This window comes from Staurois parvus, unplaced genomic scaffold (genome assembly GCF_062004578.1).
Source record: "Staurois parvus isolate SC_StPar_1 unplaced genomic scaffold, SC_StPar_1.0 ptg000113l, whole genome shotgun sequence".
Lineage (NCBI taxonomy): Eukaryota > Metazoa > Chordata > Amphibia > Anura > Ranidae > Staurois > Staurois parvus.
In genome coordinates, this window is record NW_028317909.1 from 1,015,047 (window position 1) to 1,041,793 (window position 26,747).

The window sequence follows — 26,747 nt, forward strand, 5'->3', positions numbered from 1 at the left end:
AACAATCTATTATAGAAATGTTCAGCAAGTACAAGCAGGCCCAGTGGGTAGGCTCACCCATCCAGTGCCACTTACAACTAAACAGTGGTGGGGCAGTGGTCTGAAGACCCAAAAATGCCAGCAGCGTCTGCCACAAGCAGTGGAATGTGGGCTTGCCAGTCTAATCCATGAGTAAAGCTTCCTGAAGAGGTAGACGTAGCCCCTGCACTTTCTCTACTCCTTTAGAACCTGTCCCTATCTCTAAGCACTGTCCCTGGCAGATGGAGAACCTATCCCTATCATGCCAAACCTGAGAGTCAAAGTCTTATATAGATTCTGAGTGATGTGAGATGGCGGCCAGAGTCACATGGTGCATCAACATCCAATCATGTGACCAAGGAAATCATAGAGAAACTGAGTTTTTCTCAACTTCCTCCTACATTTGCATTGCCGCTGTAGTCAAGACTGCACCTGCTTACAGACAGGGTGTGTTTAAAATCCCGTAGTTTTGTTTTTTAATTTTGCCTGCCTACTGTCCTCCTCATAACTTCCAGATCTGAAGACGCTAAAGGAAAATAGAAGACATCTCTTGAAACAACAGTTTTCATTTGAGTAGGTGTCCCTATTTGCAGATTTCATCCTACCTACTCTTTGGGTGGGCAACCCTAGAATGAAGGATTTCCTGTTACTCTCTGTTACAGAGCAACTTTATCCAGAGCATAAAGAGTGGAGACAAAAACAGCAGGAAACAAAAATTGGCAGAGGTTCTAAACTTCCCCACTTAATCTAAGGCTCCATTCACACCTGGGTGTTTTGGGATCATGGCAGAATCGCTGTGATATTGCCCACAATCTCAAAACTCACTACAATCACAAAGCGCAGGTTCAGGTGCTTTTTTTTCAATGGCACCTAAAACACAGTATGGTTTTGGCGTGATTGTCTTGCGATTTATTGTGCCAAATAAGGAGAGAGGAGTGTCAAGATCGCACGATCGCCACCACCAACATGCGACAATCGCACGACCGCGACCAACAATAATACGTCACGCCCGCAGCGTCAGACCCCAGACCTTCTCACCAAACTCGTGACCGAAGGACCGGCCGATCTAAAACTGTGGTGTGACGCGCGTAACAAGGCCACACCCAGCTGCACACTGCACAGCGATTTCCAGCTAATGGGCTACAATCGGTGCCTGCAGCCTGAATGCACTTGTTACTGGGTCGGGTTAATTACACAACTAACCCTCTACTGCCACCACCACTTTCGTCGGAGACTGGGAAACTCCCGTTATCAAATATACATTATAATGATTGAAAAGTCGCCTGTCCAATACGGTCACCGCAGGCCAATTGGGCAGAGAATTAAACAAACACAGTAGCGTCTCTTCAAAAGGCAGGAATTCGTGAATTGCCAGTAAGCGCTTAGAAACAGTTTAACACTTTCAGAAAGAAAGATTTATTACTAAAAGAGTCAAACAGGTGCAATAAAATATTTACAGAAAAAGATGTAACTAAGATATATATCTATATATACACATATAAAGGTACAGCAAAGAGATAATAGGAAGGAAGTTACAGGGTTAAGTTACTTGCCAATATGCCTTGGTTTGTAAGCAGATCCAAGTTGCAGAGCAGGAAGGGTCTTTGATCTCCTCTGTTACAATGTTAAGATCAGGAGATGTGTTTAGCTCAGCCTTAGGCTTGTCAGCCTGTCTTTTTAAAGGGGGGGGGGCGGCTCTGAACACTGGCCACTACGCTGTTTTGGGAGGGGTCAGTCGGGAGAACTCTGAATTAGAACCAACATCTGTCATAATCCATGACATGAAACATAGGGGAAAAAACCGGACTTGAGGAATGTTTATTTCATTCTGTCATCTTTAACTGTTAGGTTTTGTGAGGTTACAATCTCTTTCAATTTCGGGGAGAAACTGCCTTATCTGTTTTTTAACCTGGGTTGACCCACACCATCTGTCAGGATATAACTTTGCCTCTCAGCAAGGAAGGGGGTAGGGAATGAAGGACTGAGGAATACTTCTAAATAAAAAAAAGGGGAACTCCGCATCCCACTCTGATGAGCAAGTTTGCTACAGGGAGCTTCTGTTGGGCGACAAGCTGCACGTGATGCGATTTGCCTTGATTGCTGTGCAATAAATCGTATGTCAATCGTAGTAAAATCTGCACCGCATTTTGGATGCAATTGAAAATAATGGCACCTGAACCTGCTTTTTGAGATTGTAGTGTGTTTTGAGATTGTGGGCAGAATTGTAGCGATTCTGCTGCGATCCCAAAATGCCCAGGTATGAATGGAGCCTAAAACTAAAAACAAATACATTTTGTACAATTTGTCTCTATGTAATATATATATATATATATATATATCTTTAACAGCAAATTTTGCATGCCAGTTTGTTTATTTTAAACACCTTAACTTAAAATATATTCTAATCATAGAAAAAGAAGAAAGGGAAGAAAAGTGGTAAAAGAAAGAAAAAGAAGGAAAAAGATCTAACTCCAGACAGGTATGTGCCCACATTTTGTTGCAATAAATTAATAACAGTTTTTAGGGATTCCACAGGGTACAAGCCTTAATTTAACAAATTGTGTAATGCAGTCTGCTAAATTTGTAAATACATTAATCTTGCAGTGGGACATTTTTCTGCACTTTTTATTTCTATAGCATTGTAACATCTCCCCAAAATCGGGGGTACTCCAATTTTGAAACAGTTACCACAGTTATTATGGGTGCTCTGTGATCTGCCCCTTCCCTCTATCCTTATCTCTATATAGGCTGGTAGACAGTGGTGTATTTAGGTTTTGTGCTGCTGTAGGTAACACAAAAATCATCTGCCCCCACGGACACCAACCCACACCCCCCCCTTCCCCCTCCTAGGGAGAGAGCCTGACATTGACCAACAACACCCCTGTCTTCCTCTCGAAGAGCCTTCCACTATTCCCCCCCCTCCCCCAGAGATAGAGAGAAAGACACTCATCTTCACAGCCGCGGACATCCCCAGGAACGAGAGTCAGGCTCTACATACACCATCAGGCAGCCTGCATCCTTTCTCGGATCCCACCTGGTTCCCATAGCGTGCGTGTCCTTTCTTTCATCCCTTCTTCTGGGGGGAGGTGCCACCCTAGGCAAATGCCTTGTGGTAAATACACCCCTGCTGGTAGGGCCGCTTTTAGCACTTTGTGGCAAGTGGAGAGATGAAGAAAGTTGGAAAGGTGGTAACATTGCTACGTGGTGGCTCTTTCTGTTGTACAGCAGTCTAGGTTTTCTGGGTAACAGGTAAAGAAGAGTGCATGCAGGTACCAGGTTGTGGATCTATCAAGCCACGGGCAGATTTGTATGTTTAAAAAACCAGGTAAACTCTCAGGTAGCTAAAGACATAGTATTGGGGACAGAAGAAACTAGCAATATCAAATCAGTTTATATCACTGACTGTAGATGGACAAATGCAGCAGGCTTTAGGGAGATTTAGAATTCATCTGAAATCCTTCTGATTTCCTGCACAGGTACTTCAGACTTGTATATGACCCCCTTCTAAGCTGTGTAAATCTGTTTTTGCATTTATATTGACTTGAGAAAAGAGCAACTGTGGCATGTACAAAGCCTGTGTCCACAACCCCTAACCAAGATCATTGGGCAGCACAGTGGCTAAATGGTTAGCACTTCTGCCTGGCAGTACTAGAATCATTGGTTTGAATCCCAACCACAGCACCCCCTGCCTGGAGTTTGCATGTTCTCCCTGTGCCTGTGTGGGTTTACTCCGCTTTCCTCCCACACTCCAAAGACATGCTGGTAGGTTAATATGTTCCTGTCTAAATTGGCCCTAGTATGTGTATGTAAGAATGTGAGTTAGAGACCTTAGATTGTATGCCCCTTGAAGGTTAGAGACTGATGTGAATGTACAATATGTATGTAAAGCGCTGCGTAAATTGACAGCACTATATAAGTACCTGAAATAAATAAATTGTTTGCTAGCCTACAGTTCTGCACAATAGGTTAATCAATTAGTTTGATATCCCCACAAGGTGGTACTATGGAAATTAATAATAGCGTAAACAATGCCACATCCAATATTTACTGAAATATTCAATAGAGGAAAACAAATTTGTGACTGATGCCTCCATCCATTTTCTTGTGTTTTCCTTTATTGAGTATTTCTGTACAATAGGTTGTTTATACACAAGAAAGTTGTCAGGTCTGGCTAGTGTTGTCTTATGTCCGTCTTACGTTTAAAGCATATTAAAAATGAAAAACAAAAATTGATAGTTTTGCAGCTTACTGGTACAGATGTGGCGGCTGTATTCTTTTTCATTTTTCACACCTTTTTTTCCATTATGCCTTCCTGTTAATCTTGCCATCGACTCACTTTCTATTCTGACAACTGTCACCCTACAATGAAGTATGTCAGGGCTACATAACACTTCTCTCTCTCTTCTACATAACAGGGGAAGGTGTTTTGTAGTTTACAGAGATAGCAGAGAACAATGCTAACTGATAACAGTCCAGAGGTAGAGAGTACGGGATGTTATCATCTCACAAGATGAACAGCTACTTTTTTAGCACTTGTTGAATAGCAATTGAATAGCAATACTAAAACACTTTCAATGGTATATTTAACAGATCAAAGGGGAACAAGTGAAAGAAAGTTATTGTTGGAATTGACATACACTTTACGTTAGTCAGAAATATGACGTTATTGTTATTTGTCACACAGGACCATTGATTCGTTATACGAGGAACTGGTTACTGAAGGTCTTCTCATAAAACCAAAGCCTGTCAAGATGTCAGATTTCATAGGTAAAGCATTAGGTCTCCTAATATTGACTGAAAGCTGCACTCTGGGGAAAAATAGAATTTTTCTTTACAATATCAGCTATTTCTATTGATGCCTGCCCCATGTGATAATAATGCTTCCAGAAAATTCCTACTTTTATTCAGCTTGTACAGTACAGTAAGCACCAAACATCCAATGTTGAGACTAATGCTCCGGTTGCAGTACAGTTTTCACAATGGGTTGCTTTCCACTTCAACCAATCAGAAAGCGACTTGTATTCTTTTGGCTAAGTACAAGCCTTTCTTTCAGTGGATGAGGGGAGACTGTGATATTCATTCACACCTCCTCCAACATTCATTCATTTTATTTACAATTTCTATCCCATGCTAGACAAATGACAACTTGAGTTTCATTGTTTGATATGGGTACCAACATATTTGTTTGAGCTGAAGAGCTGTTTGTAAACTTCTTGTATGTATTCTGCAGCTGAATACAGTTATTTGGGCACCACCCTACGCCAGGCTGACATTGAGCCCATGCCATCCCTCAGTGATGTCAAGCAGCTGCTAGTCTTGTATGGAGTTCTGCCTTTAGGTGAGTTCAGAATATATCCCAATGTTTACTGGTGTATTGTTGATTGTTATTCCTGGATAACAGTACAGGCTGGAAGAAATGGACAAGATATACCTGGAACTGGCACATAAGAGAAGCATCAAAGGAAAGTGTTACATTAGAAGAAAAATTAAAAACTTGATAAATCACCAGCAGGGGCGGACTGACAACTCAAGGGGCCCCCGGGCAATAGGGGATCATGGGGCCCCTGTGCCCTTGCCCAAATTCAAAAAAGCCTATGAAAAAGGTACCAGGGGCATCTCATGGGGCCCCCTACTGACCACGGGCCCTCGGGCAGTGCCCGAGTTTTCAAATGGTCAGTCCGCCCCTGATCACCAGTTGAAATCCTTTTGCTTACCTTGCTCCGTTAAAAGCAGTTATTAAAGTTGTTTTCTGAAAATCTTATTCTCATGAAGGTTTGTCCATTCTGAAAATGACATGAATTAAGGCATATTATCACATAATAAATAACACTTTAAATATCAGGTGATACTTGTGTGTCCAATCACATACTGCACTTTTACTTACCTCCATAGCGCCAAAATTCAGAGGGATAAGGTGTCACGGTACGGTCTGTTGGCAGTTGTCCTCAGCCTTTCTACATGCAGTAAGATTTATGTAGTGCTTACAAATCATAATCCGACCTCCTAGATTTATTCCAGAGAAGCAATCATGGAGCTCATATGTTCTGTATATGTAAGGAGAAAGTTTTGGAACCTGTCTTCATGGCCGGTCTCTACACAGAACCCTTCAAAGTAAATGAAAAGCAATACCATACATTACTGAAAAATTCACTCCTGGATAAAAATATTCTTTTAGTTATTCAGATTACTATAGAATTTGTTTCAACACTTGTTGAGGAAAACAACTGTAAATTCTCTCAGGTGTTTAGCTTTTTTTATGTATGGACCAGAAACTGTTGGCGCTATATAAATCCTGTATAGTAATAAATGCCCAGACAATGAATGCCATGTCTAATGAATTGGAGACACGGACATTGACTCTGCAACCCTACTGAGATCCCAGCCCTTATGTTTTATACCTCTGCTCCAGAGGCTTTAGTACCTAAAGGATTGTTCATCTGCAATGCCCTCATCAATTTTTTCCCTTGTGCATGTCTCCACTGTACACAGGCAACAGGTGCACTTTACCAAACAGGAATGGTCTTTCAAAATAGATGTGAACAACAAAACTGTATAAATATAACTTTGTAATATAATAGCAACAGTGAATACCAAGAATAATTCAAGCACATGAAAGTTGGCTAGTATTGTCAGATTTTTTTTTTCTTTTAATTCTGCACTAAGAAATTGTTTCAGTTCAGAGTGTTTCCTGGTTCCCAGCTTTCTTGTTCTTGTGCGTGTAAATTCTCTGTCTTGTTTTATTATACTGTATTTGTTTATAATATGCCAGCATACAGATGTGCGCAAGTGAAACACAATGGCTGGCGAAAAAAACCCATCCGATTAGTCTCAGGGGATATAGAGTCATCAAAGGGTATATCAATGAAATTAACAGAAATTTTGAAACCTCATTACCTTTGACTTCCCAAAGTACTTACATTATGCATGCTTTCAATTATTGTTTAAAGTAGTATTAAACCCTCAGTGATTTTTAGTTTAACCCAAATTTCTTGTCCTAGCACTTGCAGTATACAACTTTTATGTCGCTGGCTCTCAGTGCTGCTTCCCTTCACAGGAGAGAGTTAACTCTGGACAGTTCTGTCTCAAGCTATTCTGTTAGAGTCAAGGAGGGAAAACTGAGGAGTATATTGTCATCCTAGGCTACAGGGCTGTGTGATTCTATTGCTGTACTCAGTACATGTACAGCACCATAGTGAAGCTCATCTCCTTCACTCCCCCTGCATAGCAGCACTTCTTTCCATAGTGGTGCTCATTTCCTCTAAACCTCTCTCTATAGTGGCGCCCATTTCCTTCACCCCCCCCAAGTGCTGATTCACACATGTGCAGTGAGGATTGAAGCTCAGGTTTCACAGCGAATTGCCATTAGCTGTTCACCGGTTCAGATCAGGTTTACATCAAGTTCAGAACAGGATCAGCACAGGATCCTGTTCACACATGTCAGGTTTAGAAATGGTTACCATAGAAGTCAATGGCCTGTAATCCGCACCTGAACTGGACAGCACTTCTCAGAAACCAGACATGACTTTTTTTTAATCCACACTGAATCTGCACTGAATCTGTACCGGCAGTGCACTGGACATATGTGAACAAGCACCATAGGAAGCAATGGTATTTCACATGTCATGCGGATTGGAGGCGGTTCAAACCTCCTCCAATCCGCATATACACTATATTGCCAAAAGTATTGCGACACCTCTCCAAATCATTGGATTCAGGTGTTCCAATCACCTCCATGATCACAGGTGTATAAAATCAAGCACCTAGGCATGCAGACTACTTCTACAAACATTTGTGAAAGAAAGGGTTGCTCTCAGGAGCTCAGTGAATTCAAGCGTGGTACTGTAATAAGTTGCCACCTGTGCAATAAGGCAATCCGTGAAATTTCCTTGCTACTAAATATTCCACGGTCAACTGTTAGTGGTATTACAACTATTACAACAAAGTGCAAGCAACTGGGAACAACAGAAACTCAGCCATGAATAGGTAGGCCACGTAAAATGACAGAGTGGGGTCAGCACATGCTGAAGCGCACAGTGCGCAGAAGTTGAAAACTGTCTGCAGAGTCAATAGTTAAAGACCTCCAAATTTTGTGTGGTCTTCAGATTAGTATACCATTAGTGTGTATTGAGCTTCATGGAATGGGTTTCCATGGCCGAGCAGCTGCATTGAAGCCTTACACCACCAAGTGCAATACAAAGCATCGGATGCAGTGGTGTAAAGCACACCGCCACTGGACTCTAGAGAAATGGAGATGTGTTCTCTGGAGTGACAAATCGCACTTCTCTGGCAATCTGATGGACATGTCTGAGTTTGGCAGTTGCCAGGAAAACGGTACGGTACTTGCCTGACTGCATTGTGCCAAGTGTAAAGTTTGGTGGAGGGGGGATTATGGTGTAGGGTTGTTTTTTGGGGGTTGGGCTTGGTCCCTTAGTTCCAGTGAAGGGAACTTTTTAGGCGTCAGCATACCAAGACATTTTGGACAATTTCATGCTCTCTAATTTGTGGGAACAGATTGGGGATGGCCTCTTGCTGTTCCAAAATGACTGGGCACCAGTGCACAAAGCAAGGTCCATAAAGACATGGATGAGCGAGTTTGGGGTGGAGGAACTTGACTGGCCTGCAGAGGGCGTTGACCACAACCCGATAGAACACCTTTTGGATGAATTAGAGTGGAGACTGTGAGCCAGGCTTTCTCATCCGACATCAGTGCCTTCTAAACTTTGTGGACAGCCTTTCCAGGAGAGTTGAAGCTGGTATAGCTGCAAAGGGTGGACCAACTCAATATTGAACCCTACGGACTAAGACTGGGATGCCATTAAAGTTCATGTGTGTGTAAAGGCAGGCGGCCCAATACTTTCGGCAATATAGTGTGTGTGAACAGGCACTAAATTAGCACTCATTTCCTCCACCTTCCTTTCTGTAGAATTGTTCAGTTCCTCCAACCCCAAAATGAGCAGAGTGGTGCTCATTTTCTATCCATCCCTTCTCCATAGTGGCGCTCCTTTCTGTCTTTTTTAATCCATAATATATGAAAAAAACCTATAAAATACTATACCACACTATACTTTACAGAGAAATGCACCTTGTTTTGACCTGACTTTTCTTTAATAATTATTGTGTCTCATTCATTTCGGTTTGTACTTAAATATCAAATGATAATGTGAACTTGTCCTTTAGAAACATAAGGTGAACCTGCACTATAGTAGGTAGTCCTCAGTTTATATTTTTTCATTCTGTCAGTACATGGGATATGCTCAATCTTATAGCGTGGTATGGCAGATTGTGTCGGAGAAGGAAAGTGCAGCTCATTGATCTTCTTTTGAAGAAGCAGAACAATGAAAGCTGCTAGCAGGTGTTCAGTGATCAAAATGTATTGTAGCAAATTTTAAGGTCACAGCTGCTTACTATACTCATTGTTTCTCTGTGTCTGATGTAAAATGTCTAGAGTAAGGAGTATGATGGAGGATATTATCTTTTCTCATGCATTGGGAGTTGCTGCAATATCTATTTGTAGACATCTGCAAAAAGGATGCAACAATTTAGGAAAAGCACAAGAGAATTAATTCTACTACTTTTTATGCCCTGGCTTCTTGACTTACCAAAGTAAAACAAAAACACAAAAGCCAAGTTAAAAGTTCTGTTAGCTGGAGTAGGAGTAATGTTGGAGAAATAGAGATAAGCAGAGAAATACAAGAGGGCATAGATTAACCACTTGCCTACCAGGCACTTATACCCCCTTATTTACCAGGCCAATTTTCAGCTTTCAGCGCTGCCGCACTTTGATTGACAATTGTGCGGTCATGCAACATTGTACCCATATGAAATTTTGATCATTTTTTTCTCACAAATAGAGCTTTCTTTTGGTGGTATTTAATCGCCACTGGGCGCTTTACTTTTTGCGCTATAAATAAAAAAATTGCAAAAAAATTTGAAAAAAAAAAAAAAGTTTCTTTGTTTCTATTATAAAATTTTTCAAACAGGTAATTTTTCTCCTTCACTGATGTGCGTTGATGAGGCAGCACTGATGGGCACTGATAGGCGGCACTGATGGGCACTGATAGGCGGCACTAAAGGGCACTGATAGGCAGTACTGAGGTGGCACGGATAGGCGGCACTGATAGGCAGCACTGATAGGCAGCACTAATGAGGTATCACGGATAGGCGGCACTAATATGCAGCACTGATAGGCGGCACTGATAGGTGACACTGATGATGGGTACTGATAGACGGCACTGACTGGCATCACTGCTGGGCACTGACTGGCGGCACTGACTGGCACAACCGCTGGGCACTGACTGGTGGCACTGACTGGCAGCACTGCTGGGCTGCACTGGTGGGTGGCACTGGTGGGCAGCACTGGTGGGTGGGCACAGGTGGGTGGCACTGGTGGGCACAGGTGGGTGGGCACAGGTGGGTGGCACTGCTGGGCACAGGTAGGTGGCACTTCTGGACACAGGTGTGTGACACTGCAGAGTGGCACAGGTGGGTGCACTGCTGGGCACAGGTGGGTGATCTGCTGGGCACAGGTGGGCGGAGCTAGTGGGCGAACTGCAAGGCACAGGTGGGCGGAACTTGTGGGTGGCACTGCTGGGCACCGATCATCAGGGCACTGATCATCAGTGCCCTGATGATCGGTGCCGATCCTCGCTCTGACAACTGCCGGTTCTCGGCAGTACTTTCCTCACGATCTGACAGCGTGAGGAAAGTGCAGCCGAGAACCGGCACTTGCATTTCCCTGTGATCAGCGTGTCATTGGACACCGCTGATCACGTGGTAAAAGGCCGCTGTGATTGGCCTTTTACCACATCACGTGATCAGCTGTGTCCATAGGACATAGCAATCACGGAGATCGCCGGGTGCGCGCCCCAGGGGGGCGCGCAGGAGAGCGCGTTCTGGGAGGACGTCATATGACGTCCAACCAGAACTGGCCGGCAAGCAGTGCAGCCGTCATTTGGCTATCTGCGGTCGGCAACTAGTTAAGAAGAGGATGTGGATGGGGAAAAGGGGAGGGGTTTGGGGGGAGGGGGTTTTAGGGGATGTGGAATGGGTATTTGTGAATAATTTTTGAAAATTAGTTTTTTTTTTATATTGGAAAATCAAATAAAGGTTAACTTCTTGCCGACCAGCCACTGTAGAAATAAATAGAACGTGCGTTTGCAAAACAGGTAGGGGGCGCACGCGAGGCGCGGGCCCACCCTACCCATTCCGCCGATCGGGGCCGCAGGAGTCAGTCGCCGGGTCACGGCCGGTCATTACCTACCGTGTCCCGGTGATTAGCGGCAATCACTGACAGAGAGGATGGCTGCAGTGTTTACACTGCAGCTGTGCTTTCTGTCAGTCCCCTGTCAGCTCCTGACACGCTGATCTGGAGAGAAGAGTTTATCTCTCCGGAGCAGCTTGTTCCCATGCAGTACACACCCCCGCCCCCTAGTAAAACACTCCCCTCACACAGTTAACCCTTTCAGTAAATAAAGTTAACCCCTTCCTCCCCAGTGCCATTAGTACAGTGTCAGTGTTTTTTTCTTTGCACTGATCACTGTATTGGTGTCACTGGGGATGTCAGTGACCCCAAGTCAGTTCCCCTCCAGTGTCAGAATGTCCGCCGCAGTCCCGCAGTCCTGCCATAAGTTGCTGATCGCCTCCATAAGTCACTGATCGCCGCCATTATTAGTCTAAAAAATTTTAAAAATCCCAGTATCTTTCCCGCCATTTGTAAACGCTATAACGTTCACGTAAACCAATTAATTTACATGTATTGGGGTTTTTTTTAGCAAAAACATGTCGCAGAATACATTTTGGCAGAAATGTATGACTAAATTTGATTTTTAAATTTTTTTTACTGGACATGTTTTATAGCAAAAAGTCCAAAATATTGTTTTTTTTTCCTCAAAATTGTCAGCCTTTTTTTTTAAAGCGCAAAAAATTAAAAACGCACAGGAGATAAAATACCACCGAAAGAAAGCTCAATTTGTGGGAAAAAAAGGATGTAAATTTCATTTATGTACCGTATTGCATGACCGCGCAATTGTCCGTTAAACTAGCGCAGCGCTGCATAGCAAAAAAATGGCGTAAATTGCAGTATCTATACCATAGTTTGTAGACGCTATAACTTTCACACAAAGCAATCAATATACACTTATTGGGATTTTTTTTACCAAAAACATGTAGCAGAATACATTTTGGCCTAAATTTATAACCAACTTTGAGTTTACTATATATTTTTTATAGCTGAAAGTAAAAAATATCGTCTTTTTTTGTTTATAGCGTGAAAAAAAAAGCGCACAGGTGATCAAATACCACCGAAAAAAAGCTCTATTTGTGTGAAAAAAAGGGCGTAAATTTCATTTGGGTGCAGCATTGCATGACCGCGCAATTATCAGTTGAATTAGTGCAGCGCCGAGTAGCAAAAAGAGGCCTGGTCATTAAGGGGGTAAATCCTCAGGAGGGCAAGTGGTTAAATTAAAAAAAAAAGTTCTGTTAGCTGGAAGTTTTTAAACTCATGTACAGTCAGTAAGTTGCTATGTGCAACACTGACTCATCTTTCCTTCAGCATTAAATACTCTTTCTGAAAGACAGGAGCTACGTGTGATGATCTAGTTGCATGTTGACTGTTTGGATTATTCCTTCTATGAAAAATATTGGTGTAAGTAACTGTGAAATATATGCCAAAATACTCTTACTCACTCTATGGACAGTCTTTAGTGGATTGTCTGGCATTGTACACTGACATGGGTATGATGTGAGTTTATCATACATCTCACTCAGTGGTCTTCAGTAGATAGCCTGGCTTTTACATCTGACATTAGCACGGTGTGAGTTTATTATACATCTCACTCTTTAGACAGCCTTCAGTGAATGGCTTGGTGTTGGATACTGACAATGGCACTGTGTGAGCATATCATAGTCAAGTCAGGACAGTTGCAAAGACAAGCAGTAATGCTGAAAGTAGTACAACTGTGCCAATCTGCCCAGCCATCAGATCCATCTCTGTTCTGAAAAACTAAACATGATGATAGCTCTGGAGAACTATCTTAGTACCGACATTTTGTGGTTGATTTACTAAAAGCGAATAGGCAATGCACTTTGCAAGTGCAGTTGCAATCATTTGTCCCCAGGCTTAGTAAATGTGGTAAAGCTCTGCTGATTTCGATCATTAAATCATGTTTTTTTTTTTTTAATTTTCTTTCCTACTGATTTGGTAGTTTTTACAAACTGAAGCTTTACCACATATACATTTACTAAGGAAAATGAGTGTAACTGCACTTGCAAAGTGAACAGTCTATTTGCCATTAGTAAATCCTCCCCACTGAGTGGGTTCTATTAATAAATACATTTTTACTTGGGTTTAATGGTTCTTACAGTACATTGATGATATAGCATGTGTCTTTGGAGGTTTTTTTTAAACATTGAATTTCTTATTATTATGTCTGAATGCAAAATCTGACGCTGGTCAAATCTTGCTGTTACAGGTTGTGAATCAGTGCATGAGAAGGCACCATCAGTGAAAGCCCTTCTTCTTACAGGACCAGCGGGTGTTGGAAAAAAGATGCTGGTGAATGCCATCTGCAATGAGACGGGAGCAAACTTGTTTAACTTATCACCAGCCAATATTGCTGGAAAATACCCAGGCAAGAGCGGACTGCAGATGATGTTGCACATGGTGCTGAAGGTTAGTCTGCTAGTAGGAGAAAGTATACCCAATCAGGCGTAATGAAAATTAAAAAAAGCATTTTTGCTTGCATATGATTGGATGATAGAAATCAGCAGAGGTTCACCACATTCACTAGGTTTGAGGGAAATGAGTGGCACTGCACTTGCAAAAATTTGCATATAAAGTAAGTTGAGAACTTTAAAAATTTTACCACTCAATGCTAATTGGTTGTCGTTGAGTTTTAGACTCCTCCCTCTTGAGATGTAACATGATAGCCAAATATTTCTTTTTAACACTGAGTATTCATTAATGCACAATGTCATATTTTATATAAACACGGTAAGCAACTATTTCCATTTTATTAGACCACAATATCTTCATATTAAAGTTTCATAATTGCTTAAAATTGTAAAAGGCCACTAACTCCAATTAAGTGCATGGGTACTGTCTTCATTCTTACCGTAGGTCAATGAGGCCACTGACAATAGTGAGACAAGAGTGGCTGGGCCAGAGCCAGCAACCTGGAAAACTGGTTGCAATATGCACAATAGACTGATCCAGGTTTCCAGTGCCCATCAAATGCTCTAAAGGAGGTCCAAACTAACATGGAGTATCACTTTATGAATTTTTGGGGAACCACAAATTGCTTTAATATTTAATATATATAGTTTAATATTTTGCAAAGTTCTGGAGCCGCACACAGGATCTTCCCTCTAACATGTGTCGCCCCCCTACTTGAGCAGCACAGTGGCTACGTGGTTAGCACTTCTGCCTAGCAGTACTAGGGTAGTTGGTTCAAATCCCAACCATGGTGCTACCTTCCAGGAGTCTGTGTGTTCTCCCTGTGTCTGCGTGGGTTTCCTCCGGGTACTTGGGTTTCCTCCCACACTCCAAAGAAATGCTGGTAGGTTAATTGGCTCCTGTCTAAATCGGCCCTAGTATGTGTATGTATGAATGTGAGTATGGACGTTAGATTGTATGCTTCTTGAGGGTTAGGAATTGATGTGAATGTACAATATACAGTCAGGTCCATAAATATTGGGACATCGACACAATTCTAACATTTTTGGCTCTATACTCCACCACAATGGATTTGAAATTAAACAAACAAGATGTGCTTTAACTGCAGACAGTCAGCTTTAATTTGAGGGTATTTACATCCAAATCAGGTGAACGGTGTAGGAATTACAACAGTTTGCATATGTGCCTCCCACTTGTTAATGTACCAAAAGTATTGGGACAATTGGCTTCTCAGCTGTTCCATGGCCAGGTGTGTGTTATTCCCTCATTATCCCAATTACAATGAGCAGATAAAAGGTCCAGAGTTCAAAGCCCCTCTTGCTGAATTTTTTGGTGCGGTAAAAAAAAAACCTTACTAAAAAAATGGAAAATACAGTGTTCCCTCGCCACTTCGCGCTTCATGTTTTGCGACTTCAGTGCTTCGCGGGTCAGCAGCCACATTGTGTTGATGCGCAAGAGAGAAGGATCCCTGCATGAAGGAACCCTTATAATGCCGCCTAAGCGCTGTGCCCCTGTGAAAGCTTCCTCCGGGGCGCCCAAGAGGAAGAAGATGATGACCATCAGCGAAAAAGTGAAACTTTTAGATATGATCAAAGAGGGCAGAAGTTATGCATCTGTGGCACGCCATTACGGGGTGAATGAATCTACAGTGCGGTACATCAAGAAAGTGGAGACAAACATCCGCAAAACTCCTTCAATAACCTTCAACAAAGAAGCAAAACGTGTGATAACTCCGCGTAATAACAGAATTGTGAAAATGGAAGGTGCACTGGCATTGTGGATTGCTGATTGCAGGAAAAAGACAGTGAGTGTGGACACTAATATGATCAGGGCAAAGGCCAAAGCTCTCTACGACCAAATCTTGCCCGATGACGACAGTGAAGAGGCTGAAGAAGGTGCTGACGAACCTCAAGCCAGTACTAGCGCTGCCAGAAGTGATTCGCCTCCTCGCGGACGAGGCTTTTCAGCCAGCAAAGGCTGGTTGAAAAATTTCAAAAAAGATACGGCCTCAGAAATGTGCTTCTGTATGGTGAGGCTTCCTCTGCTGACAACGATGCTGCTTGTCGTTACGTGGAGGAAAAGTTTCCTAACCTCATTAGTGAGGGAGGCTACCTTCCTGAACAAGTTTTTAACATGGATGAAACAGGCCTTTTTTGGAAGAGGATGCCTTCACGTACATTCCTCTTCAAGGACGAAGTGAAGAGGCCAGGCTTCAAGGCTCACAAAGACCGTGTGACTGACATCATGACTGGCAATGCTGCAGGTTTTATGCTTAAGCCAGGCCTTATTTATAAAGCCAAAAAACCACGGGCATTAAAAAACAAAAATATGGCCCTGTTGCCCGTGTTCTGGATGCATAACTCCAAGGCCTGGATAACGAAAGCTCTGACCCTTGAATGGTTCCTCCATTGCTTCATTCCCCAGGTGAAGCTGTATCTGGCTGAAAAGGGCCTCCCCTTTAAGGTCCTTCTCCTGATGGACTGTGCAGGAGGCCATGCAACGGACCTGCAATATGACGGTGTGCAGATAGAGTTTCTGCCCCCGAACACTACATCTCTAATTCAGCCGATGGATCAAGGTGTCATTCGTGCCTTTAAGGCACTCTACACTCGCTCCACGATGGAGAGCCTCATCTCGGCAGTTGACGATGCCAATGATGAATTCACCTTGAAAGCATACTGGCGCAGTTACGACATTGCCTCATGTTTGTCTAATATTCAGCAAGCATTAAAGGACATGAAGAGTGAGACCATAAAATCTAGCTGGAAGAAATTATGGCCGAACGTGGTGCACGACTATCCAGGCTTCACTCCTGAAGAAGTTCATCACTCAGCGGTGGAGAAGGCGGTGAGGCTGGCTCACATCATAAGGAATGAAGGATTTGTCGACATGACAGAAGAAGACATCAGCGCCCTTATCGATTGCCACTCGGACCCACTGAGCGATGAAGACCTCCTTGAGATGACAAAGTCTGCAAGTGAGGAAGAAAACGAAGAGGAAGACGAAGAAGAAAGTGAAAAGCGTGGCCTTACCCTGGAGAATCTGCAACAATTGTGCAACATGGCAAGAGCGATGCAACAATTTGCACAAGACATTGACGACAATATGGTTCGAGCTGTCGAGTTCAGCAATCGCGTTGACGAGGTTATGTCCTTGTACAGGGGAATTTTGAAGGAAAAGAAAAAACAAAGACAACAACTACCCATCACCATGTTTCTCTCCAAAGTAAAGCCCCCGCCTCTACCGTCAGCGCCTCCAGCAGAAGAGTCTCCGAGTCAAGTGAGAGCCTCTCCTCCGCCACCAACACAAGACTCTTCTCCTCTCTCAGAAAGCAATGTTGATTAATGTTTATTACTGTATAAGGTTTTGTAATTACAGTAACCCTATTGTAATTAGCACTGACACGTTTAAGTAAATACGTATACTGTACATTACTGTTGTAATTTTTGTCTTAAATGAGTAAAGTATGAATACTGTTTACATATTTAAAACATTCTTGTACAGTACCCGCATACACAAAAATTCCTAGGGGCAAATACTACTTCGCGGTTTTTCAGCTTTTGCGGAAGGTTCTGGTCCCCATTAACCGCGAAAAATGTGTTTCAAAAACGCAGCAAAACCGTATATGCCTTTTTGCCACAGATCAGTGTGAAAGAAGCTTTACTTGCTCTCAAAGTGGACTAGGGGATTTGTAGTATGCATAGAGCAGTGCACATGGCCACAACAGACAGAAGTGAGGGGTAACAGGAAAGCTTTGGGAGCTAATGGAGGATGTTACAAGCAGGCAGAAAACCACACTAACAAACAATTTCATGAAAAATCAGATTGCAGGAGCTTTAAGTAGGGAATATGTATAGATTATTTTTGGAGAATAGGAATATAATTTATCATCACTTTAATCATAGAGCTCCATGATTAACCCATAGTAGGAGAAGAACATGTTAGAGGGAGGATCATGTGTAGTGCAGTGCAGAGGGTGTAGTGCCTGTGTGTGTGGCTCCAGCACTTTACTAAATGGTGTATGGGAGAGATAGACCCCAGAGGAATGCGAATACCTTCAAGTTTAGCATTGCAGAGGTCATAGCAGTGGCTTCACCCTTTGTGAGTAGCATATGGGGGTTCATTTACTAAAACTGAAGAGTGCAAAATCTGGTGCAGCTCTGCACAGAGACCAATCAGCTTCCAAGTTTTTTGTCAAAGCTTATTTGAAAAAGTTGAAGTTAAAAGCGGATTGGCTGCCATGCACAGCTGCACCAGATTTTGCACTCTCCAGTTTTAGTAAATGAACCCCCATATGTTACTATGTTTTAGTAAATAATCCCCAGGTTTTACAGTGTTTATTGTCACCCATGTTCTGAAAATGCTGTTAAATAGAATGAAGCACAATGATGAATACATGTGTAATTTCACCAGTAACTTTTTGTCAATCAATTTCTATTTGCATACCTCAATGTAGTGTGGATTGAAGATTTCCAGAGTACAAAGAATGCACCATTATTATCAAACATTTGATTGCTGCAAATGTAACACCTGGAGAACATTACTATACATTACACAATATATTAGTATGAATGGGTTCACATATGGATGATGCTACAACGTCATGCAGTCATTTCAGGGGAGATTCCAGAGTAAGAAGGGGATGTTTATTCAAAGGCTTATTTTGCCAAGTGTAACATTTTTGGATAATTAATTAGCTCAATGTAAACCCAGAGCAGCTGTGTGCTTCATCATCAGCAAATACTTCTGTTGATTTATTATCTACCAGCATGTACCATGTTTCCAGAACAAGGGGGTGCAGTGACATCACTGGGCTAAAGGTGTCAGAAGAAAACCACATTTTCTGACATAAGCTTTGCAGGAAGAGATGGAATGTAAACATGGAGAAAGTAGACAATTGCAATGAAGGAATGTCAGACAGAGGAATACTAACCTTTATTCGGTGATAACTCTGAATGCTGGAAATAACATATCAATGATAATAGCAAAACAAAACAAAAAAATCTGCATTGATCTTTTGATCCTAAAAATGTTCAAATTAGGTTTGTTGAATTACTAAGTTTCCCAAACTATGCATTTATTGCCACCGAGGTGAGATACTCTGCACACAAGTCTCCAGAGCTTAGACTACACGGGTGATCTTATACTCATTCAACTCTTATTTTCAACCAATTTGCCACACACTGAGAATGTTGCAATGACGTGTCTACCAGGGAGTTCAAAGTATATCTAAAACCAAAACGTTTGATTTTAGATAGAGTAGGAAATAGTTAAAACCCCTGTACTTTGTCTTTGATTTTGCAGACATGCACCCAGTGGGGAAATCTGATTGCTGCTCACTTCCTGCCCCCCTTCCCCGGGACACAACAGGAAATATTAGGAAATCTCTTCATACTTTGAAGAACCTTTAGAAGGTTTTCCCTCATATCATATCCCCATGAGTGAAATGCATTGGGGGCATGGCCTGGCGGGAGCCCAGGCTGAGACTGCCATTCTTTCTAGTACCAGCGGGTTTGCATAGATGTGCAGCTTCATGGGATCCATCCTTTGCTTAACAGTTACTTGGAGCTGAGAGGTGCTCCTCCCCTGGCCTGCACTTATAATGGTGGACACAGGATTGCTTTCCCTTGTATCCTGAGCAGTACACATTTTCCATTACCTCACATCATGTTATGGTGACAACATATTGGATTTCCCATCACATTCTGTCTTAGTGACAGCGGTGACTAGGACATATAGAGAGGGTGAGTCTCCCCAGCGGGAACACAGACAGCATTCAAAACCTTTGAAGAGGTTCAACAGTCTATCATTGACAAAAGAAAACATTTTGACTTTAGGTAAAGTTGATCCAGGGAATATCCGATTGTCTCTCGGGGGATCAGGATGGAATTTTTTTTCCCAGCAGGAGCAAATTGGATCATGCTTTGCTGTTTTTTTTGCCTTCCTCTGGGTCAACTGTGGGTGTAGGATTATAACTTTTTTTTTTTCTATGGTTGAACTGGATGGACTTTTGTCTTTCTTCAGACAGACTAACTATATATATAGCATAGTGTAAATTTCTCCATAGTATAAGCTTAAAATCACTTATATGGTTTAGTTCTTAAAGAGGAACTTCTCTCCCCTTATTTTTTTAAGCTAATCTTACCCATTATACTGGGTTGTCCTCAATTATGATACTTTTCTGACCAGAGAATCCAGCGTTGTCCTGCTGCAATTGGCCGATCTACTGCCACAGACCCATGTTACCCTCATGGTTCTCCAAGAGCCAACTACACCTATTGGGTTCCCTAGATGACATGACAACATTTTTAGTTCACGAAGGAGAGGGAATGAGTGGTGGGAAGTGAAGTTGTTTAGAAGAAGGAAGGTCTGTTTTAATGTTTCTTTCACCAAACCACCCCTTGGAGCATCCTCACCTGGATTCTGAAGGGCCATTCTGCTCAACAACCAAAATCAAACTGTTTATGAGGAGCCAATCGAATGAAACACAGTATAAGGCCTTAACTCCTAAATTACATTGTCAGGAGGCAGGGATATACCTGTCCTGATGTGTAGCTCTATGGGCTTTGCTGTGACTCACTATCATACACCGTTGTGCCCAGTGCTGTATTTAGGGTTTGTGCTGCCCTAGGCAACAAAAAAATGCCCCCCCCCCCCACGAAGAGACCCTGACACCAACACCCCACACACCCGAGAGAGCCTTCCACTACCACCGCCCCCCGTACAGTGGCAAGCAGCCCGCAGCCTATCTCAGATCTCACCTGGTCCCCATGCTGCGTGTGTCTCGTCTTCCATCAATTCTTTAGGGGGACAGCACTGCCCCCCTGAAAAATGCCGCTGCCCACCTGAAAAATGCTGCCCTAGGCAAATGCCTTCTTTGCCTTGCGGTACACCCCTGGTTGTGCCTGTGCTTGTAGAGATTTGATTATGGGTTAGCTGTGCTGAGTAACAACCAAGAATTTAAACACCTCACACCTCCAGTGGTGGTATAAAGGCACATGAGAGCATGCCACAGCACAACCAGTAGACTGGCATTTAGGATACAAGACAAATGTAAATCAGCATGCAGACATTAGATGATGACCAGTAATGCATTAGGCCATTGAACAGTCTTTATACTGAAAGATCACAGTACAAGCATGACCATTCAAATTGTGCAATGTAGGAGGTGTGTACAATATAAAACAAAAAAGAAGACGTAAAACCTTGTTCATTACCTTTAAAAGGATTTATGAAAAAGTAGATAAAACAGCCAAAAACATACTCACGCTGGCAAAGGAAATAGGATGTGAGTGCTTTTTGTGGCCAGGACCTCACTTACTGATAGACAAACAAGCTTTTTCAAGGGCGAGACCCTCTTTCTCAGAGCTTCAAGGAAGAGGAAGAAGATCTTGCCCTCAAAGAAAGTCTTGCCCTCGAAACGCGTCAGTTTGCCTAACACAGAGCACTCACATTCTGTTTTCTGTTCCCAATGTAAGGTCTCTGTACTCTTTGTTGGCTGTTATAGTTATTTTTTAATAAATCATTCTAAAGGTAATCAACAAGATTTTATGCTCCTTTTTTGTTCTTCATTGTTCACTATAGATATATCCTTAGTCTAAAGATGGCTGAATACTTGATGCAAATCAGTGATTGAAGTGAATTACTAATGCTGCTTTGTGACTGCAACGGAAGACGTATACTATGACACCTAAAGTGGTTGTAAATCCTAACATATACCCAGTGAAGTGACTGGCCTCAGGGGATGCATGGATGAAACAAATCCTCCTACATAAGTTGCACCTGTTTATTTTCAGTTTTCTCTATATTCTTTCAAAGTCCAGAATTTATAAAGCTTGTCTGAGCTGCCAGAAAAAAGGGGGTGGAGAGCTGAAATTGCACTCTGCAGAGCCTAATGAGGAGAGCACTAAGAGCTGATTGGAGGGAAGGGACACTCCCACCCCCATTACACAGCACACAGGAGCAGATCTGAGGCTGTCAATCAAAGGCTGTGTGCTGGAGGCCCCCTCCCCTGTCACCTTTTTTCTCTTGGTGTCCGGTAAACTTGTCAAAAGTAAGGCATGCAGATAGCAGAGGAAGGTGGACAGAAATGACACTTAATGCTCTTAAATGAGACAAGTACACACTATAGAGGGATATGCATTGTTCATATTTTATGTCTGAGGTTTACAACCATTTTAAGCACTGATGCATTTATTCTTTAGTTGTAGGTGCTTGTGTCTATGCAGAGCTGAGGGGGGCACTTAAGAAACATCCCATACCAACTTCTCGCAGGAAAAAACAGCTGTGATTGAGCAGGCAGATCCCAACCCAGCCAGTAGAATGTGCTTCTAGGGAAGCCTGGCCAATGTATATTTTCTGGCTTCCCCATTCTAACTGTAAATGGCAGGGCAGGGTAAACATTTTGTAGGCAATGTAACATTTGGGGAAAGTTAAAAGCAACATTTGGGACATGTTTGTCCCCTGTCTTTTGTTTAAAAAAAATGTGAATGTCTTTAATACATGAAATCATTAACATGGAATTAGTCTTTAAAGTGACTGGTAAGAAACCAAAACGCAATTCGGTTTATATTGATGTGCCTTTTTGTATTGAATATCTCTGTGTTCCATATACAATGTAGAATTATATCCACTGTGATATTTGGGTTGCTCTGGTATGTACATTCCCAATGTGAAGGTGCTGAAGATGAAACATGTGCTTCACTATAGTAATGATGGAAGTACATCATCTAGTGGTGATTTTAGTACATAGCATGCTGGGAAGCTCAACATGCATTGATGTATGATGTGCGTTTATTTATATAGCACCACAATATACACTACACTTTCCTGTGTGTAAAACATTACAGCAGCTGACATTCTAACACTCAATACAGGAGAAAAAATAGAGCATGTACAATCAATCTATATTGATCAAACATTTTTTTATTTGGCTGAGTAGTTATAACAAGTACAGAAAATCTGGAAGAGGTACTTTTCTTTCTATTTTGCTCATAACAGCCTGCTGTATGTGGAATATCATATTAATATGTGTCTCCTAACTACAGGTGGCCCGTCAGCTGCAGCCATCAGTCATATGGATCGATGATGCTGAGAAGAGTTTTTATAAGAAAGTACCTAAGACAGAAAAGCAGGTAATTGTATTCCTCAATACTTGTCATCCGGGACACTATTGTCCGTTCTATCATCTACATCTATGCCTCATCCATAGTATTGTAAAAATTTCCATGCAGGATGCACAGTGTTAAATATCTTACCCTAGGTTCACGCCTAAGCGTTTTCTGCAGCGTTTTGTGTTTTGCAGAAATGCAGTACAGTCCGTTTAACATGATTTCCTATGGGACATGTTCAAATCTCTGCGTTTTCACCCAGTGTTTTTTGTGGAAAGGGTCAGGAACTTTTTAAATGCAAAAAGTTGCGTTTTTGGTTCTATAGACTTCAATGGAAATGCTATTTTTGCCACGTTTTTGATGCTTTTGCATTTTAAATCTGCCTAGGAACAAGAAAAATTAATTGTCTCCTCCCATGCTCATCTCCAGGACTTCTCCAGAGCTTCCCCCATCCTCTGGAACTCTCTACCCCAATTTACCAGACTATCGCCTACTCTGCTCACTTTTAGGCGATCTCTGAAAATCTCTTCAGGGAAGCCTATCCTGTCCTAATGGAATCTTCTACTCTTCCAACCAGTCCATCCCCCACAGTTACTACCTTTTGTACCACTAGCCCCTCCCTCCTAGATTGTAAGCTCCAAGGAGCAGGGCCCTCCTAACCCTCTTGTATTGAACTGTACTGTTGCTGTATTGTCTCCTGTTATATTGTAAAGCGCTGAGCAAACTGTTGGTTCTATATAAATCCTGTATAATAATAATAATAATTTTTACAAAATGAACAAAACGTATCAAAAGCACGGCAAAAACACAACTGCAAAAACGCAATGCAAAACGCAACCTGCATAGGTGTGAACCTAGCCTTACTCTTAGTTTTTGTCTGGTTTGTGATTTACTGCGTGCATGGTTGGTGGTTTTGGGATCCAATCAGTTTCTGCTTTTGTTTTTACCTGTCACACTGCATTCTACAAACCCCAATTCAGGTTTAGATATCAGCAGATAATTACCTAAAATCAGGTTTTTTTTAATTTATTTTTGAGAAGTAGATTTATAGCAATGACATGTTAGTTCTGCTTCATTGATTGTAAAGCGCTGAGCAAACTGTATAAATCCTGTATAATAATAATAATAATTTTTAAAAAAAGCAAAACGTATCAAAAGCATGGCAAAAACTCAATGCAAAACGCAGTGCAGAAACAGCTTAAACGCAACCTGCATAGGTGTGAACCTAGCCTTACTAACCTTGTCTGGTTTGTGATTTACTGTGCGCACGGTTGGTGGTTTTGGGATCCAATCAGTTTCTCCTTTTGTTTTTACCTGTCACAATGCATTCTATAAACCCCAATTCAGGTTTAGATATCAGCAGAAAATTACCTAAAATCAGTTTTGTTTTGTTTTTATTTTTGAGAAGTAGATTTATAGCAATGACATGTTAGTTCTGCTTCATTGATTTACTGCCCCCTGGTGGTGCAACATTTATATTATAATGTGACCAGGGCATTCGAAGACAGACAATTCAAGGGAGGCTAATGGAGTGTCTTTTAATTCTTTCTAACGCAACGACTGAGCCTACAATTCACACTTTACATATATGCCTTAACCCTACCCTTCTATGTTCTTGTTTTTACAGTTAGATCCCAAACGATTAAAAAAGGACCTTCCAAAATTTCTGAAATCTATAAAAGAAGAGGATCGGATTGTAGTTGTGGGTACTAGTCAGCGGCCATTTGATGCTGAAGTGAAACCTTTCTGTAAAATATATAAGAAGATTGTATTGGTACCTAGGCCTGATTATGCTGCACGGCTAGGTGAGAATTTGAATCTATTCTTTTGTTCTCTTATACTTTGAATTTCAGTAAGGATGGATTTTGTAAATCCAAAATCAATAGTTTGTTCTCCTCCTTTATGGTTGCTATATGCAACTTAATACCCAGCGAAATATATATTGAATTCCAGAATTATATATCTGTGATTCTGATTTGGCAGTCTTGTAATTCACACAACTCTAATATACAATACAGTGGATATAAAAAGTCTACACTCCCCTGTTAAATATCAGGTTTCTGTGACGTAAACAAATTAGACAAAGATAAATCATTTCAGAAGTTTTTCCACCTTTAATGTAACCTATAAACTGTACAACTCAGTTGAACAACAAACTGAAATCTTTTAGGTGGAGGGAAGTAAAAATAAAAAAATAAAATAACATGGTTGCATAAGTGTGCACACCCTTAAACTAATACTTTGTTGAAGCACCTTTTGATTTTATTCCAGCACTCAGTCTTTTTGGGTATGAGTCTATCAGCATGGCACATCTTGACTTGGCAATATTTGCCCACTCTTCCTTGCAAAAACACTCCAAATCTGTCAGATTGTGAGGACATCTCCTGTGCACAGCCCTCTTCAGATCACTCCACAGATTTTCTATCGGATTCAGGTCTGGACTCTGCCTGGGCCACTCCAAAACTTTAATCCTCTTCTGGTGAAGCCATTGCTTTGTTGATTTGGATGTATGCTTTGGGTCATTGTCATGCTGGAAGATGACGTTCCTCTTCATGTTCAGCTTTCTAGCAGAAGCCTGAACAGCATAGCTGTTAAAGCCAGGGTTTTTAGAAATGGGTTATCTCAAAAGGCTGCTTTCTGCAAAGTCAGTCATCATATATGGAAGGCATACTTAACCTGGTGTGAAAATCTAGGATTTTTTCCTTTCTGCAGTTGGGTCTAGACCAGTATTTTGCTCTCAGCAGGTTTATGCCCATTCTGTCTTGTTGGCCTCTCATTCCTAGATTAAGAAATTTGTAAAGGAAATTTTCAATGTAGCTCCCCCAGTTCATTCCCCTGTGACTTTATGAGATCTGAATCTGTCTCTCTCTGAACTTCAGAAACCACCATTTAAACTCATTGGAGACATTCCTCTCTCTTTTACCCACAGGGGGCTATTCATTGTAAAACCAAAAAAGATAAAAATCAGTGTGTCTTGGGTCCAAAATATGTATATATATAAATATATATATAACCCAAAGAAGATTATATGATGATTCATTGAAGAATTTTCAAAAAAATTCACACATCCGTTTCATCTAAATAGTGGTGGGGTCCCATGAGGCTAGAAATCCATTAACATCAAAATGTTTGTATAGGTAGCGCCGAAGGGGTGCTAACCTAAGAAAACCAGCCTCCCAAGGAAACCAACTGCGGCTTAATATGAAAAATTAGAGAAAACTTTATTGAGTACAAATCACATAAAAAAATCACCTTAATAGGTGAGTACTGCTGAATTTATCCAAAACCACATTAAAATAAGGACTGACAATGTTGTCATTCAAAACCCCCTGTGAGCCCAAGCTGTCACATGTTCATCCACTCCACCATGTATACAACTCAAACAGTATTTAATCAAGAGTATTTAATCAGCAGCTTGGTTTCAGTTCTGGGTCAGTATAGCCAAGCCCACTCTGAAGCCATCAATGTGGCTTTAGTCAGTTGAATCTCAAATGAGGTATCATTTAAGTGGTACTTGGTATCACCCTATTAAAAACTGAAACAAAAAAGTCAGTAAAAAGCCAAGAAGCACCGTAAGAGGATAATCTAATGCAATGATTCCTATGAGATCGGTGCTTGGTCAATGGGAATGATAATAACAAAAAGGGTACTAGACAATTCCAAAAAGTAGCTAAGACCATGAAGGTCAATAGAGCCTTTAGTTACTAGTCCCAGAGAGCATGCACTGATTGATAGACCGGAAGGGATCTGGCATGAATTATTTTATAGGATGGTTCAACATTAGTGTTCTTAATCCAGAGGCAATCCCTCGGTATACAGACACAAGTTAGTCCCCAACTTGATCTATCAGCATTGCACCAATCACAGACAGGCAAATTAGAGCAGATGCCGAGGATGGACAGCAAGCGGGTTAGTTACAGATAGCATTACTTTGAGCAGCATGCAGC

The 26,747-nt window shown here is 41.7% G+C and overlaps 1 protein-coding gene across 1 annotated transcript in view; it reads left to right on the forward strand.

The window, feature by feature from the left end:
• Positions 1–26,747, forward strand: part of DRC11 (dynein regulatory complex subunit 11) — a 285,978-nt gene that overhangs the window by 255,287 nt on the left and 3,944 nt on the right. Inside the window, exons 13-18 of the mRNA XM_089671666.1 lie at positions 2,430–2,497; positions 4,703–4,785; positions 5,249–5,356; positions 13,488–13,687; positions 22,738–22,824; positions 24,428–24,605. Of these exons, the coding sequence (XP_089527792.1) occupies positions 2,430–2,497; positions 4,703–4,785; positions 5,249–5,356; positions 13,488–13,687; positions 22,738–22,824; positions 24,428–24,605 (724 nt within the window). The remainder of the gene's footprint in view (positions 1–2,429; positions 2,498–4,702; positions 4,786–5,248; positions 5,357–13,487; positions 13,688–22,737; positions 22,825–24,427; positions 24,606–26,747) is intronic.